Genomic DNA, 16227 nt, shown 5'->3' with positions numbered 1-16227 from the left:
CCTTTCCTCAGAGGGGCCAGCTCTCTCCTGCTCCGCATTTAGTGGGAAATAACTGATGCTATTGTCTCCGCCGGGATGAACCAGCCCGCAGAACCGTCCCCCGGAAATACTCACACTTACTTGGCGCCTGTTGAGGGGTGCGGGGAGCATTGGGGGGGGGGGGGGGGGAGCGGGCATTTAAGTAGCTCAGTTCAACCCGCCGACGGGTAGGGGATGCCTAGGAGCGGGGTCTTCCCGGAGGGAGCTGCTAGCGCCTGGCGGCCCCTGGCCCCGCAGGATCCCACATGCCCCGAGACCCTGCATCCTCCGGGACCCGCATCCCCCCGGGTCCCCGCATCCCCCGGGTCCCCGCGCCGGCAGCCAGACGAGGTCGGTGAAGAGACTCTGGACTCCTAGCACTATTTTTATTTCCCACTCGTGTTTCACTCTGTTCCTGCAAGGCGAGGAGGCGGTGCGAGGCTGGCGTCTGCCTGGAGCGGGCGTTTGAGCATCACTGAGTAGTCAAAACGTCCCCACGTAACTCCCGCAAACTTCGCGGGTGCCAGTCTGTGCTGGAAGCCCACTTCCCCCAGGAAAGGCTTCTCGGGTGGATGTTAAAGAAAGAAAACCCACCAAACTCAAACTAAAACCCCAAACCCAAACCAACCCGATAGGACTGTAGAAACGCTTGTTGCCCCCGGACCCGCAGCCCACGCGGTGCCGTGGGGCTGCGCGGTCCTGAGGTGCGCTGCTCTCCCCGCCGCGGGCTCAGAAGATGATTGTGGTCTTTTAAAGCTCCTTTAAAAGACTTTCTCCTTCCCAAGAGATCAGAGGGACCGGAGTGCAAGGCTGCGAGCCGTGGGGACTTCCCACGGCAAGGTCACGGGTTGGCGACCTAAGAAGCGTTTGGGTTCTTTTCGGCGGAGTTAAATCCGGGTGGCATGTCCCCCGGGATCTGCAGCTCACCTACACGCCCGAGAGGTCGTCCCAGAGTCTGCGTGAATACTTTTATTTTATTTTATTTTAAATCGACTCAAAGCAAGAGATAAACATTTCCAGCAGCACGGGTGCGGATGGAGGATGAGGTTCTTCACCGCCGGTCAGTTCCCATCACCCAGGTCCCTTCCTCCTCGTAACAAGGCGTTTTGATCGAGAGGGAAACTTGAAGTGTGTGTGTCATAACTGGAGCGTGCGGTTATTGTGCAACTGATGGACCAGAATAAATCCTGCAGCTCGGGAAATGGTTTTCTTCGTCTTTATGCCCAATATCTGTATCGTTATACGGGGGGTGGACATGGGGGGAGCGCCCAACAGAAAGAATAATCTTTGAACGGGTCAAATGAAACCCACTGGTCACTGCAAGCTTGATGGGAGGGGGGCGATTGTCTGCATTTTTCATATTTGGCCAGTTTTTGGTTTGCTGCTTTTTTTGTGTCTGTCTGGTTGGTTTGTTTTTTTTTTTTTTTTTTTTTTTTGCCACCATTTAAAGGACAGTACTTAGGACGGGGAAATTTAGAGATGCAGTAAAGCTGCTTGTCTGAATCCACTTTGAAGTAAGAATGCTAGTGGGTCTGAAATCCAGATCTACAAGCTAATCTCTAGTTTTGCCTTCAAACGGAATTCAGTTACAAAGAGCTTGGAAAGATTTTGCATCTATTCAAGAGGCACAAAATCTTTAATTTTCTGAGGAGCAAAAACTCCCCAAGAAACTTCATATAGCTCTTTAGGTTTTGCTTAGCATACGTGATAAAACATTGATTGTCGCAGTTTGGTGACCCATGAAATTTGGGGGTTAGTTTTCTCTTCAGACCAGAGCATATAATTATGCAAATAAAGAGCTGTCACTGATCTAGTGAAATACTCACAAACACATGCAATCCAAAATGGAACAGAAAAGTGAAAATTTGTGGTATTATGATGGTACAATGATAAATGACATCTTCTTCCAAGTTTCTCGAGAAGTACATTTTTCACACTTTGTCGAGTACATCAACATAATGCGGGCACACACGCACACACACACGTCCCTGCGAGATCCAGATATCCACGAATGCGTGCACAGGCACATACACACGCATCCCTCAGTTCTGTAAGATGTAGCTCTAGCCGGGTGTACGACGGATGTACACATTCTTGGCAGGTTATTTTTGGTTTGGCTGACTCGAGAACGGTGCAATGTGTGGCTCCACGCAGTTTTAGATGTGACACTTTTCATTTGTACTTCTGAATGAAATTCCTAGAGGGGGTAAAAAAGAAAAAAAAACAAAAAAATCCCCCAAACCAAACCCGTAACAATTAGTGATGTTTCTTGGAGACAGAGGAAAAAAAACGTGCATTCCCATGAAAAGCATCATCATCTTTTGCCTAAGTCCGGGAGAATCACGCCGCGACGACTCTAACCAGTGTATCACCACGTGTGCACAATGCAGACGAGGGATTTGCTTTTTTTCCTCCCTTTTTTTTTTTCCTCCATGTTTTTTTAGGGGGGAGGGTGTCCGCTGGCTGTTTTCCTCGAGGAACATCTTTTTCCCTGAGCCCCCTTCTTGGGGAGGAAACACAACTCTCGTTAGCCCGTGGCTCCAGCCCTGGCATTTCGGCTTGCACAACGGTGTGCAACCCTTTGGGGCAGGCGGGCCATGAGCCTTTAGGACATGAAGAACTGGGGGAATCTCCTATAGACCTATCTAGGTCAATCCTAGGGTCATTTTTTTTTTTTGGTGTGTGTGTTTTGTTTGGGTTTTAGGGGGCTTTTCTTTACACCCCCCCCCCCCCCCCCCTTTTTTTCCCTGCCCTTTTGCACGTCCAGCTCCAAAGTTACCCAGGGCACAGGCTGCTGCATGATGTCAGATGTCAAGGAGTTTCTCCGTGATGAAATCGGGGTGAGGCTGATGTCAGATCTCTCTCTCTGCTAAAGACATCACGGCGTGCAACTTCAAGAACATCGATCCAAAGGGATCAATTAAATCAACATCCATCCTTCCTCAGTCCGCATTAGGACTACGGTTGTCACCTTTCGCGGGATGCTTCACGCCAGGATGATACTTCACGCCTTCCTCTCTTCCAGCTCCCACCCGCAAGGCGACACTTGATGCGGTCCCCTCTTCCCGCAGCCTGTGCAGAATCCCAGTGTCTCCCCCCGTGCAAAAAAAAAAAGTCCCTCTCGGCGAGGAACCGCCCAAACCCCTCTCCCAGGGTGTATTTTTAGATTGTTTAGGATTAGCTGAAGGGGGGTGGTGGGGATGGTGGTGGGCGCGCTGCCCTGCGTGGCTTCCCGCGGAAGGACGTGAGGGGAAACCCATGGTCACTCGGGGAGAAGGGCCCGATCCCTGGGCCGTGGGGCCGGACACGCAGCCCGCTCCGCGGTACGGAGGACCCTCTCCACACCCACCCCCCGGGCAGCCCTGCGTGACCGGGGGCGGCATGGGCCGGGCTGGGGGAAGGGGGCTCACACCATCCCCTTTCAAACCGGCTGGCAAGCACGGCCCACCTGCACCCCTCGCATGTTTTCCCAGGCGGGGCGCGACACCCTCCCCCCCCCCCGCCCCCCCCCTCCCCCGCCCAGGACCGCGGCTCCCGCGGAGCTCGGCGCGGGTACCACGAAGCGCGCAAGAAGGAAAGAAAAGAGCATCTTTTATTTTTTGTTCAGTGCAAGCGGAGCACTACCAGTGGCGAGGACCCCCCCCTCTGTGCTTTACAGCCCCCCTACAGAAGCGGTAACGCAAGCCGGGTAGGGGGCACGGTAAAGAAAAAGATTTTGGGAGGAAAAAAACCAAAACAGCAATCGTTACAGTATAAATTTTTGTACGTTTCATTTCTCACCGACACTTAGAAAAATATATCCGTTCCCGCGACATTTGGCACCCGGGAGACCCCATCTCGCCTTCCCGGCAAACCTCCCCCCGGCCTCCGCCTCCTCCGCCGTCGGAAGAAGCACAGGCACCCAGAACACGCGATGTAAACGCCTCCTTCTCCCCTAAACGCACAGGGTCCAGGAGGGTGCTGCAGACCCCCTCGGGGTGGGGTGTCAGGCTGTCGCGGGCAGCATCATCCTCCGACGGGGAAGGCGGTGACCGAGGAGGAGGTGTTGGGGGGGTGGGGGTGGGTGGGGCGGGAACCAGCTGCAGCCCTCTCCCCTGAGCAACAGGTTCTCCTCCGGGAAGACAAAACGTCGGCCGCAGATTTTGCGCTGCCGTGCGCGTAGGCACAGCCTGACCACCCCACACGCCCCCGCCCGGGATTTGGCGGGGGAGATGTTCGGAAAGGGGAGAGTTTAAATGAGGCGGGGGGTGGGTGGGGTAGGGCAGCACTCACCCTGCTGCCGGAGCGAGCAGGCAGGGATGCAGCCGCGGAGATATCCCACTCCCGCCCCCCAGCCAGAGGATTTCGGCTAAACCCCCTCGGTTTTGGGTTTCCCCTTGCAGCCCCCGCCCCCGTGGCCACCGCTGCCGTTGGTCCGCGGCGGAGGGGGGACCCCTGCTCCAGCATCACCTCGTTTTAACGCTCCCCCGGCCACTCCCGTCCCCTGGCTGTGGGGCAGGAGACATGACGTGATGGAGGGTGGGACTGGGGGGTCCCAAACCGGTGTGTTTGAGGGTTGCCTCCTCGGCACTAACAGCATCAGAGGCGAAGCGGGCACAGCCGTTGAAGAAAAGATCGCTTTAATTTAGCATCATCAACACTAAAGGAGCTTAATTAGCGCGCTCGCTTGCCGGGCACGCTATCAGGCACGTCTTGTCGCTTATCAGACGTTTTAGCGGAGAAAAGCTGCCGACAGCGACGGCGGTGGCTGCTGCCGCACCCCCCCACGCCCCACGCGTGGCATGAAGGCTCCACGCAGAGCGCCCCCCCCCTCCCCACCCCCCAATCCCTGCCAGCGCCTGGGAAAGTGGGGACAAACCCGCGAGCTTAGGGAAAAGGGAATAACCACGGGCTGGCAAATCATTACAAACCTGGCATATGAAAACAGAAGCATCTTTGCGTTTAAAAATAAACAGGAAAATGTGCAATGCGTCTTTTTTTTTTTTTTTTTTTTTTTTTCCCCTGTCATATTTCACAGTGTGATCCAGCCAGTTAATGAATAGGCATTTTTTTAAGTGGAGCTTTCAAAAGGAAGAGAAGATCGACAGATAATGCCATTGATCCGGCAGGAGGAGAAAATCTCTACAACAAAGGGGCTTTCCTACAAATCTGGACCAAACTTCTTGGACCCTCCTACCAGCAGAAACTAAGAGAGTAAAGAGTTGATCCCATTTGGTCCCGGAGAAAGAGAAGGCTACTGGGTGTACAATCACTGGCTGCTTAGCACTTCTGAGTTAAGAACTGTCTTTTAAAAACAGAGTAATTCCAATTTTGTTCTGTCTCAGAACAGAAGGAAGCAGCAAAAAATCCTGCAGGCAATAGGTCCACGACGAAGCTGTTAAATTCTGGCATCAGCTTGGTGCAGGGCTATGTCAGGGCAATTAGAGCTGCACCATGCTGCACTATGCAGTACCACTGTCAGCCTTAATCTGCGCGCTGATGGGCAGCACGAAATCCAAGTTACAGCCCACAGGAAGCACAACCAGTGAACCCATATTGCTTTGACAGTTGCACTCATCTAGAAATAATGCAAAACGCTATTTAGATGTATACATCACGACCCTGTGCTCTAGGAAGAAAACAATCTAATGAGGGGCTGGGAGACTCCTTGCAGAAAACAAGCAGCCAAGAGGTTGGTGGTGATGGTGGTGCTCCCCTCCCCGCCGTCCCCCTCCTTTTACAATTCTTCATATTTTATCCTGTTGGAGCGCCGCATTTGGGTTGGTTTCACTGAGCTGTTCTTTGCCTCTATCGCCTTGCTGAAGAACTTGAAAATAGATGGAAAACTCTTCCAGGAAGTTAGTTCATGGCGTTCTGTACCTGCAAAACACAAAGGTGACAGTTTGGCTGGGTGTCGTATTGCTGCTGCCGGCAGCTCGAAGGGGTGTTAATGCAGAAACCAGGGAAGCCATCCAGCTGCTGGCAGCTGGTCCGGGGGGAGCCTGGAGGAGGGGGTCAGGGCTGCTCTGCTGCTGAGCTCGGGGGCAGCAGGGCTGGAATGACTGTGCACAGACACAGATGCACACACAGACCAGGCACACAGATGGACACCAGCACATGCATGGCCACCCAGATCACAGGTCCTGAACGCACCTTGGGCCTGGGAGAGTGAGACCCTAAAGCATCCTGCTAAGTAAAGCTTCATTAAAGCACCTCACCTGTCTGGCTTACCTTGGGGGAAAAAAAGAAGTGTCTGCTTTCCAGGGCTGGCACACTGCATTATTTCCTTTTCATTTGACATTGCTTTTAGCCTGGCATATGCATTTTTAACCAAACGAGGACACCTGAACAACAACCAACGCATCACACAAAGGCATCACTCATGCACCCTTTCCCAACAAGCCCATCCATGACATTGAGGCAGCAAACTGGACCTTTCCTGCTTGTGTCTTCCCTCTGCACACAGATTCACCTCTATCTTCTTTCTTTGGTGGGTGCTTCTGTTTTTTTATGTGTGTCTCCTTCAACACATAGTACATTTGCTTTATTTAAACAAAAAACCCCACAACAACCCCCAAAGCAAAACCAAGACGATGGAGACAGGAAGCCAAGGGCTGTGAAAGAGTTGGGACCTCTTCCTGGGTAACCCAATTATGCGGAGATGCTGCCTGGAAGTCTCTGGATCCTGGGCCTCTGTTTGATACTTTAACATTGTTAATGATAATTCTTTAGTCTGTAATAGTAGGTCATTGCTATGGTTACTCTACAATGGTGCAACACTTCACTTTCCCCTTCAGCTATTCGCTGAGACCCGGTAACCACATTTGTTGCCTAGCAACAGTTTTGTGACAGTATCACAATCTGGGGGTGACAACAATGAAGGACACGGTGGCTGTGGCCTGCCCGGTGGAGACGGATGCCGCATGGGGCGGCTGATGGTCCCCAGGGGACATGGGATGGCTGATAGTCCCCAGGGATGTGGGGTGGACACCCTGGAGGGATGCTCTGGCTCGGAGTCACCCACAGACCCATCTTCATGCCCCCACTGGGACCCTCAGCGCCGTGTAGCCATCCTTGGTGTGTCCTTGGTAGCTCCACACACGCTGCCCCCTCCAGAAAGTCTTTGATGGAGGCACTACCCATCACATCACCCTCCCCCGCTCCCTCAAAGGCAGCCATCAGACAAGCTCCTCCAAAAAAGCTGTCCATAAAAAGACACCACTTCCCACACAAAGAGACGTTTTTGTGTCACGCAGATTTCCCCCACTGCTCCATGTTCGTTGTGTGGAGACAATTCATGACATCTTACACAAACTTCCCAGAGGCACCTTTTATACAAATACTTTCCACCACTGAATTCACCCCTCCTTGCGAGAGCCCTCTTTGCAGGTGGATTTCAAAGCAGACTACCTACCCCATCTCCTATGAAAGCCACCCCATAGCCATGCTCGCCACACTTGTGCCCCACCGTGGGGTCATCCATTATGCACCGGTGTTCCTAACACAGCAGAAGGATAAAGCTTCCCTTCCGGCACAACCTGCAGCCTAACCAGACCTGTCCCTCAGGGTACAGCGTGGTTGGGTACACTACAATAGCCCACTGCCACCATGCAATGACACCAGCAAAGATGTCACCTACCAAAGCTGGTTTTATGGAAGGATGGGCTGTCCTAGCACACCCCAAGGACACTCCTGCGCAGGTAGGTCTCCTCACACACCTGTGTCAGCAGCACATGGTAATATCATGTTGAGCCCCAAGAGGCAAAACATCTTCCCGTGAGGCTTTCTGGGGCCTACATGGATGCTTCCCATACAAAACACGTCTCCATCACTCCTGCCTGCCTGCATCCATCTCCTTCTGTCTCCATCGTATTCATACTCATTAATATCCACTGGATTAAATTAGATGAAAACATAGGCAGCGAACATTGTGCTGGTTCCCCCATCCCTCCCGCCCCTGTTTCTTTTTATCAAAATCCTTCCTCCTCTGTGAAAGGGCCATCCAGAAACAAAAAAAAAGATAAAACAGCAAGTTCCTGAAGCTTCCCTGTCCCTTTCTCCATCCTGCCTTCTTCCATGCACTCTCCTCGTGTCCTCCAGAGAGAGCAGGCTTACATTCAATGATGTTACTGAAACTGATTAACCTACTGCTTTCCTGTAGCAACCCCTCCCAACCCACCCCTCTCAAAAAACAATTCAAGCTTTGAGTCTAGAGGGACTCAATGATTCAGCGGTCTAAAGCAATTTTAGCACTCCCTATTTTCCCTTTCCTAGTAACAATCTTACTGACAGATGAACAATTTCCCTGGTGATAAAATCACTACAATGGCTATTTAGTTTCCAGGATTATGATGATTCTTTGCTTGATTAATATTGCAATAAGAAAAGCTTGCCAAGTATCTGCCTTGGCCCTTTACAGTCATTTAAAGGTCGAATTTTGTCCTTAGGTATTCACATTCAACTACCACTAAAGGGAGAGCCCTAAAAATTTAACATTGCACAGGCTGTGCATTTATGATTTATATACCAGAGGCTTGGAAAATGAGACGGAAGCAAGAGGAGTTATGGCCTAAGGGTGATGACAGATTTGGCCATACGTTTTTTGCCAGAGGAAAAATATCATTGATGACTGCGTTCTCAATTGTGTATTTAGTAGTAGACAAATCTAAATTAAATGCATCAGCGGCCATCTATTTTTTGATAGAATCGTTTGTGAGAGTCAGATAATAAGTAGTAGTTGTACTAAAGCCGACGTTCTCTGAGGTATATATACCCTTAGTGCTCACTAATTTCAATGGCCATGATGATAAACTGCACAATTCAATATACTGTATTAAACGATGGCTTGTCACACAACATATAGTGGTTTCAGACATTAATTCCTTGAGAAATCTTAGAAGCATGTTGCAATGAAAAGACATACAAGAACTGTTAAGTGTGGGAGACAGCTAGAACATCCTAAAATACACTAAGGCTACAGTCGCAGGAGAAAAAAACTTTTCAACCCCCCCTGCTCCCAGCCCCACAAAGAGAACTGAGAGAAATGCAATAAAAGCAGATCAACCTCCTAGTTGCCAGCATGGAAAGAGGCAGGGGTAACTGAACGTGTATTTTAACAAGTACAGAACATCACTGGAAAGGAGCTCCAAAGAGAAGGTGGATCCAGTAATGCGTGAGGTGAAACGAGTAATGAGTATAAACAGTGAGCAAGTTTCAGAATCAATTTACCCACCACCACAAAGAGGTATTGACAATTAGAAATAATGAACACTTGCCAATACAGTTGTTGATACAAAAAAATCAGGTAAGGGAATACTTGCAAAAATTTAATATACAGATCATCAGGTCTGGATGACACGCATCTGAGCATCTTCAGGGAATCAGTTAATGAACCTGCTGAACTACTGGCAATTATTTCTGAGAATTCATGCACAATCAGGTAGGCACCAGAGGACCGAGGTGGAGGCGGGAAGAAAAACAATGCTAATTTGAGAAAAAGAGGATTACTTGAAACTACTGCATGTAAAATTCACCTTTGAATATTACCAAAGTAAGAGACCAACATGAGAAAAATTGGCAAGTGCCTTTAGGGCAACAAGAGCCTTAGAACAGAACTGGCTAGGATTTGACAAGAACAGATGAAAAACAAACTTGAGCACTTTACTGAACCACAAAAAACAGCAGGTGGGAGATTTGTCCATCACTATGTCTTTCCACAGAGGTCAACCCGGCAACTCGATGTCAGTGCGAACCTGGGGAATCACTTACAATGGATTATGACCATCACTGCTCTACCGGGCTGTGGTCATCTCTACTTGTTAGCAAATGAGTTGCTTTACTCCAGCCGAGGAGACCTTGCAAGACTTGAGATTCATGGTAATGCAGCTCCCAGCTGTGTGGAACCATGCCCATGCCCATGCTGGCTCCAGCTGTGAGCAGCATGTCCACCAGCAACCACAGTGCACACAGCATCTCTGCAGGCTGGGTCCCAGACTCACCATCTCATCTCAACTCACCTCGTCACCGTTCCTTGCTGAGTCACAGTATGGGACTCTGCCCTTTGCAATTACTACTGCAAATCTGGAACAGTGTCACGGTTCACCATGTTCACTATGTTTCAGCTGGAGAAAGGCATAACTCTGAGTCTATGGGAATGCACAGTACCTCCGTCTTGGAAACAGGCACTGGTACACTTCTTGGGAAGCAGCTAGAGCATTTGAGAAGACTAATAATTAATGTTCTGGGGTTGAAAATATACCTATGAAGTCCCAGAAGGATTGGTATTAGGGCTCAAGTCTTTTAACCAGGGTTATTAGTGATTTGAAAGAATAATGAGAGCACTTATTAGTTAATTAGATTAATTAGCAGATGATATATTGAATAGGAGGTAATACAAACATAAGAAGGGACAGTGAAATAATAATAGCAATAGTAATAGTAATAATAGTAATAATAATAATGATAATGATTATGCAATATTATTATTGTTATTGTGTATTGTGTATTGTTTATTGTGCATTGTTTATTGTTCTTCTTCTTCTTCTTCTTAATATTATTATTATTTTAGGCTTCCCCAATAGGGCAGCCTAAATTCGAAGCAAAAATAGAGAAGGGGAAAAGGTACTGGGATCAGTGTCCACAGGGGTGACTGCGCAACATGACTGGGTGAGTGATCCTGGTGGCCATTTGCACACACATATGCAAATGTGTTTTCACCACCTCCCCTTTCCACTTCCACTCAGGAAAAGCAGCTCTTTGCCCAGTGAGGCTGACACACTCCTCCGTCTGAAACCACAGTGTCTGCGGAGGGAAGGAGCTCTGCAATCCCCATAATTCACTCTTGCAGAGCGACTACCAGCTGTGCAGGACAAAGGTGCCCTCCTACGGTGCCTGCCCACTGCGCCGGACAAAAGCCTCCTCCCGCGGTGCTCAGAAGATGTGCAGCACAATGGTGACCCCCCGCCGCGTTTACAAGATGTGTGGGACAAAGGTTTCCCATGCTGCACAGGAGCCAAAAGAGATCTCCATACGAGCCTCCGTGCTGAAATATTTCTGCAGAGAAAAGTTTCCAGGTTGAAAAGTTTCTCTGCAGATATTAGCTGACCTTGGGTCTGCATCTTTAAGTGGTGGCTCATCTCTTAAATAGTGCGGGATTCAAAATGCATTAAGGGTGCTCCACGCCTCGGGGCTTAGTCCCTGTTGGGATGGAGAGCCTTGCTGCTCTTCACCAACTGACGTGCTTAGCAGAAGGTTTACAATTGATTTCTGTCCCCACGGTTGTGGTCTGCCCTGAGACCCTGCCATGCTGCGAAATGCTGATGCCAGCACTGGGCAGGACACTGGCTTTGCAGTTGTTTCCCCAAACGCCGGCAGAGTTTTAGCTATTTGTTATATAACCTATATAATTTATTATAAAATCGCTTTAACTTTTACGATTTAAGCTATGCCAATAAAAAAGGCCCTAAACCTTATAAAAAATTGGTTCAAAGGGTGAAATGCAGACTTTTGGGGGCATTTGCATGAACAGAAGCACGTTAAAACTTACTGAACGTGTTTAATCCTTATTTCCATAATTCTGCAATGCAATTAATTCTTTCTTCACAAATAAATGAACAAACAAGACAACCCCATCTGACCCAGAAACATGCATGCAGTATGCCTTTCAGAAAGGCTTTTTCCTCCGGAAAGTTATGAATCAATGGAGATTTCGTTCTTTCTCACATTATCTACATACACATGCATATTAAAGTCTTCACGTAAGACTTTAACTCTTAGATATGTAATTCTGCAACTCCTTCTGTAATGATGCTGTTCAAACCTGCACTTATCTGTGAGAAGAAGGCACTTGCTGCCTTTCCTGCATCCGTCTTTCTGGATGCTATTAAATTACTTCTGTATCACAAAACTATTTCTAAACAGGAATTTAACTTTTTGTTTTTTTAACTTTTGAGTACATCAGACTCTCTTTAGTTTAAAAATCAGAACCATTTTTAATTCATAAAGTTTCTCCATTCACAATTCCTGGATCCTATGATCTGCTCAGGAAGAAGTTACTGTGTCTGTTGTGACTATTTTGGCCTGCTGATGTAAACCACCAGGTCTCAAACCCCAAACAATAAGAAGCTCTCAGAGCATCACCAGTAAAGCTCAGAAAAAAGGAGATTAAAAAAAACACCCAACCCCAACAACCTTGCTTAAAATCACTAAATACTGCTGACAGGAAGGATGAGGGCTTCAGGAAAAATTGTGAAGGAGTCCATTAGCTCAAGAGCTTTGAGAACCAATGACCTCAGGAGCTTCTGCATATGCACTTCTAGATGTCACAATGGCAAAGAAAGGTTAAAAGCTTAGGTGAAATTAAGAGACATGCCATACACCAATTAATGAAATGGAAGCAGTGGTTTCTGAGGGGACATTAAAAAAACCCCCAACCCCCAACCCCCAACCCCCAACCCTTGATGTGTTTAGTTTGGCTAAAAAGTAATAGTTTGTGGAGTCATGGACATGATAATAATCTAAAAGCAACTGTGTAGGGAAATTAATTCTTCGGAGCAGCCAAGAGGGAAGAAACAGAGAAATCTGAAGAAATGAAATGCATCTTATAAAGGGGGCTCAGACACACAGTAAGCTGGTTTACATGCAATATTCATCCAAGGAAAATTGTGGGAACCTTTGGGGCAATGCTAGAGGATAGACTACACATACTAAAGACATTTTAGACTTGGTTATTATCTCCTGTGACACAGACCAGTGTTTATTTTTGTTGGACATTTATTATCTGTAATATCTTTATTGGGATGATGGAAACAGAACAACAAGACTCCCACCAACCCAGAACAAAGATTACCTCTCAACTGCCATAATTGCAATCAGCTTTTTTCCACCCCTCGTTTACAGCACACAAACAAAGCACAAGAAGCGAGTGGTTTAAAAAGGTAACAAAATATTTAATAGATTCCTCCTGTCCTGCAAGCAACAGATGCAAAGACTCAGTCAAAAGCTCAGTGCAAGTGAGGTTTGTAAAGCAGGAAAGAGACAGGAGGCTAAGACAGTTGTGATTTTTCACTACTCTTCATTAAATATTAAGGGCAGTCCCATGAGCATGGGTCATCTGTTTGCTCCTTCATGCACTAACTGGTCAAATAAGCAAGAGTAGTAAGGTTGTTCCCTCCTGACTGCAGGTTACCGAAAGTCAGGTCATTTTCTTCTGAGTATATATTAAAAAAAAAAAGGGAGGGGAAAAAAAGGTATCGTACAGCTACAGGGCCTTCCCAGTAAGAACCAGACATCTACAACAGAACTGCTATTAATACCAATACAAATAATCACAGTAATATGAACTGCACATAGCTGCATTAAAAAAAAGTTTCACAAACAGTTAAAGGTGCAAGCTGATTAAGCAGCATTTCAAGAGACAGAAGAGTTGCAGGACCCTGATCAGGCTGCGGGCCAGCCCAAATTGCTGCTCTGGGTTAAGTAGTCCTGAAAATCACATTTGTTCTTGGGTCCAAAATTCCACAAAAAGACTTTTGCCCATGTTCAACACATGTGGGTCTGCCCTCACTGACAGCAAACACCGTGCGGCTGGCTGGCCAGCCACGGGCTGGGGCCGGGTCTGGGCTCCATGAACAGTGGTAGAGTGGGGGTTCTCAGCAGCACTGAACATGTCTCCCAGGTGCTGTCCCTCGAGCCCTGCTTCTGGAAGGGGAGAGGGAGAGCCTCGGTCACCCACCAAAGGGCAGGGACAGCCCAAATTTGCAGTGGGACCCTGGCTGCTCCATGGGGATGAAGATGTGCCAATGCATCTTTCGTCCTGGCAACATTTGAGGAGTGCCAAGGAAAGGGAAACCACAACCAAAACCAAAGAATCCCCCCAAACTCATGGCGAGGTGGGGGGATTGCTTCCATCAGAGCCTCATGTGTGGATATCCCGCTTGCCGGACGTCAGTGCTGCCCCACACAGTGAGAGGCAGCCAGGAAAACCGCCAGCTGCAGGACACTAGTTAAGCTCATGCGAGGCTTCCCAGGGAACCAGTTTGAGGGCAGAGGATGCTGATTTCAGGGCTGCGCTACAGGGAAAGCCGCTGACTGCATGCTCCCGGTGAAATGCCATGTGACGCTTGGGTGGTGATCTGCTCCGTCAGCATTACAGCATCCCACCCCTTGCCGGCTCAATCAGACCCGCAGAGCGTTTTGTGGTGACGCTCTCATAGGCAGCAATTTCAAACATAGGGAATGTCCGCAGGAGAGCAAGCCATCTCCCTGAAGAAGGAGTCCAGTATAGATGTGCTCCATATACAACTATAGATTTTAAAACTGATGTTAAAATGGCGCAGCATGCAGAGATAAGTAGGCAGAGATAATATAGATATTAATATCTATATATTATCTATATATCTGTATATTTCTATTCCTCTTCCTCTCCCCCATCTTTACATGTATATCTATATTATGTATATCTACACCTCTATCTATCTATCTATCCATCTATCTGTCTGTCTGTCTGTCTGTCTATCTATCTATCTATCTGTCTGTCTATCTATCTATTCGTATCTGTAACTACACCTTAACCTGGATTTAAGACAAATATGAAAATTATTTACCTGTCAAATGTGAGATGGGATATTCAAGTTACATCTTCTGATGATACTTTTGGGGTAAGAACATACCTATGGAAGATGGAGGACCTCACCACTGGAAGTTAAGAAGAGGTTACACATCCATCTCTCGGGAATATTATGGGTATAGGTGACCCACAGCCTGGGGAATGTGGACGAATTAGATAACTTCTTGAGTTTCTTTCTACCTTTCTATCTATTTCTGTTTCTTTCTATGACTTTATTTGCTTTATTTAGGCAACGTGCAAAGTTGATTGTACTTGCAGGGTACATCACAGAAGCTCTGAAGTGTCTGAATAAGATATATTAGTGAGCTAACTAAATATTTTAGCTGTACATGCATTTTTTCCTATCCTGAATTAGAAAAAAAGACCTTATAAAATAAAACAAACAGTATTGGAAACCCCATCATTTTCTCAACCAGGAGAAAGGAAAATTATCTTTTGAACAAAGAGAGTTTTGACCTGCTCAAAACCTGACAGTTCTTGAGAGAACACACATCCGCGTGGCTTCCTGGCCGAGACTGCTGAAAAACAAGTATTTAAGCTTTAAAGCTTCCACAGGTTATAAACCTGAAAAATACTAATTCATGTGACAGATCTTAATACCTTACAGCACCACACCAGCAGTCAATTACATCTCTTTCTCCCCACTGCTTGGCGAGGGCACGTCCAGCGGGGTTCCCAGGCAGAAGCCACCCTTACTGCGCTCTCGCAGACGGGGAGGCTCAGCTGAGACCGACAGCAGCACTGGAGCTGGGGCCAGAGCTGGAGCTCAGTTCACCCAACAACACTGCCGGTGTTAACCAGCATGCAGTGTTTGTAAAATATATCTAAACACATTGAAAACGTGCCACAGCAATACCCACCAGCTGATTTAAATTGAGATACTGAAGAGCTGATTTTTAAATCTGAGTTTATTCCAAAATCCCACAGCTTCTCCACGTTTATAGGGCAGAGACCCGCAGTGCATCCCTTGCTGGCAAGCTCTGCTAACTCGGGAGGGCTCTACTTACACAGGTAGTTCCACTGATGACAGCAGGACTGGATGAGGGAAAGGACCAGGTGCTTAGAAAACCACTACTCTTTGTGATGGTGTTTTATGATTTTTTTTCCTAAATAATAATTGTGCTATCAAACATCTGGATGGAGAATTAACTGTTGGAAAAAAATTCAGAAAATGCTGATGTCAGCTTATTTCAGTGAAGAATATCACACATTTATAAAACCCACCAGGCAAACGAAATTATGTGAATCACCCAAGGAACGTCTCTAACAGCAGCATGAGCATGACCTGACCCAGCTTTGCTGCTTCCAAAACAAGGCAGTCAAGGCAACCCCATGTAAATGGCAGCACCTGCCCCCAGAGCAGCTAGGAAGGGCAGCAACGCTTTAAAACCCTGCGTTACGTGACGGTAGGGACACCCCATCTAATAAAGATGGAAACAGGTCCTTAATTGCTAGCAGAATAAGCACTGATTTGCAATTGCAATAAAGCAATTTTAAAATTTATTTTAAGTTTTATTTAAAACAAATTAATAAATTTAATGTATTTATTAAAATTAATCTTAAATTAAAGAGCCTGAATACAATTTTCTCCTCTTTCCCACCAG

General features: G+C 47.5%; 1 protein-coding gene across 2 annotated transcripts in view; it reads right to left on the bottom strand.

Annotated features, from left to right (window-relative positions):
- Positions 1-4620: 4620 nt before the first annotated feature.
- Positions 4621-16227, bottom strand: part of ARB2A (ARB2 cotranscriptional regulator A) — a 270189-nt gene continuing 258582 nt past the window's right edge. For both annotated transcript variants that reach the window (XM_080372365.1, XM_080372366.1), the window contains one exon: positions 4621-5877. In XM_080372365.1, the coding sequence (XP_080228491.1) occupies positions 5735-5877 (143 nt within the window). In that variant the 3' untranslated portion in view covers positions 4621-5734. The remainder of the gene's footprint in view (positions 5878-16227) is intronic.

The sequence above is a fragment of the Falco punctatus genome, assembly GCF_963210335.1.
Source record: "Falco punctatus genome assembly, chromosome: Z".
NCBI classification, from domain to species: Eukaryota; Metazoa; Chordata; class Aves; order Falconiformes; family Falconidae; genus Falco; species Falco punctatus.
This window is presented reverse-complemented; position numbering and strand designations above follow the sequence as displayed.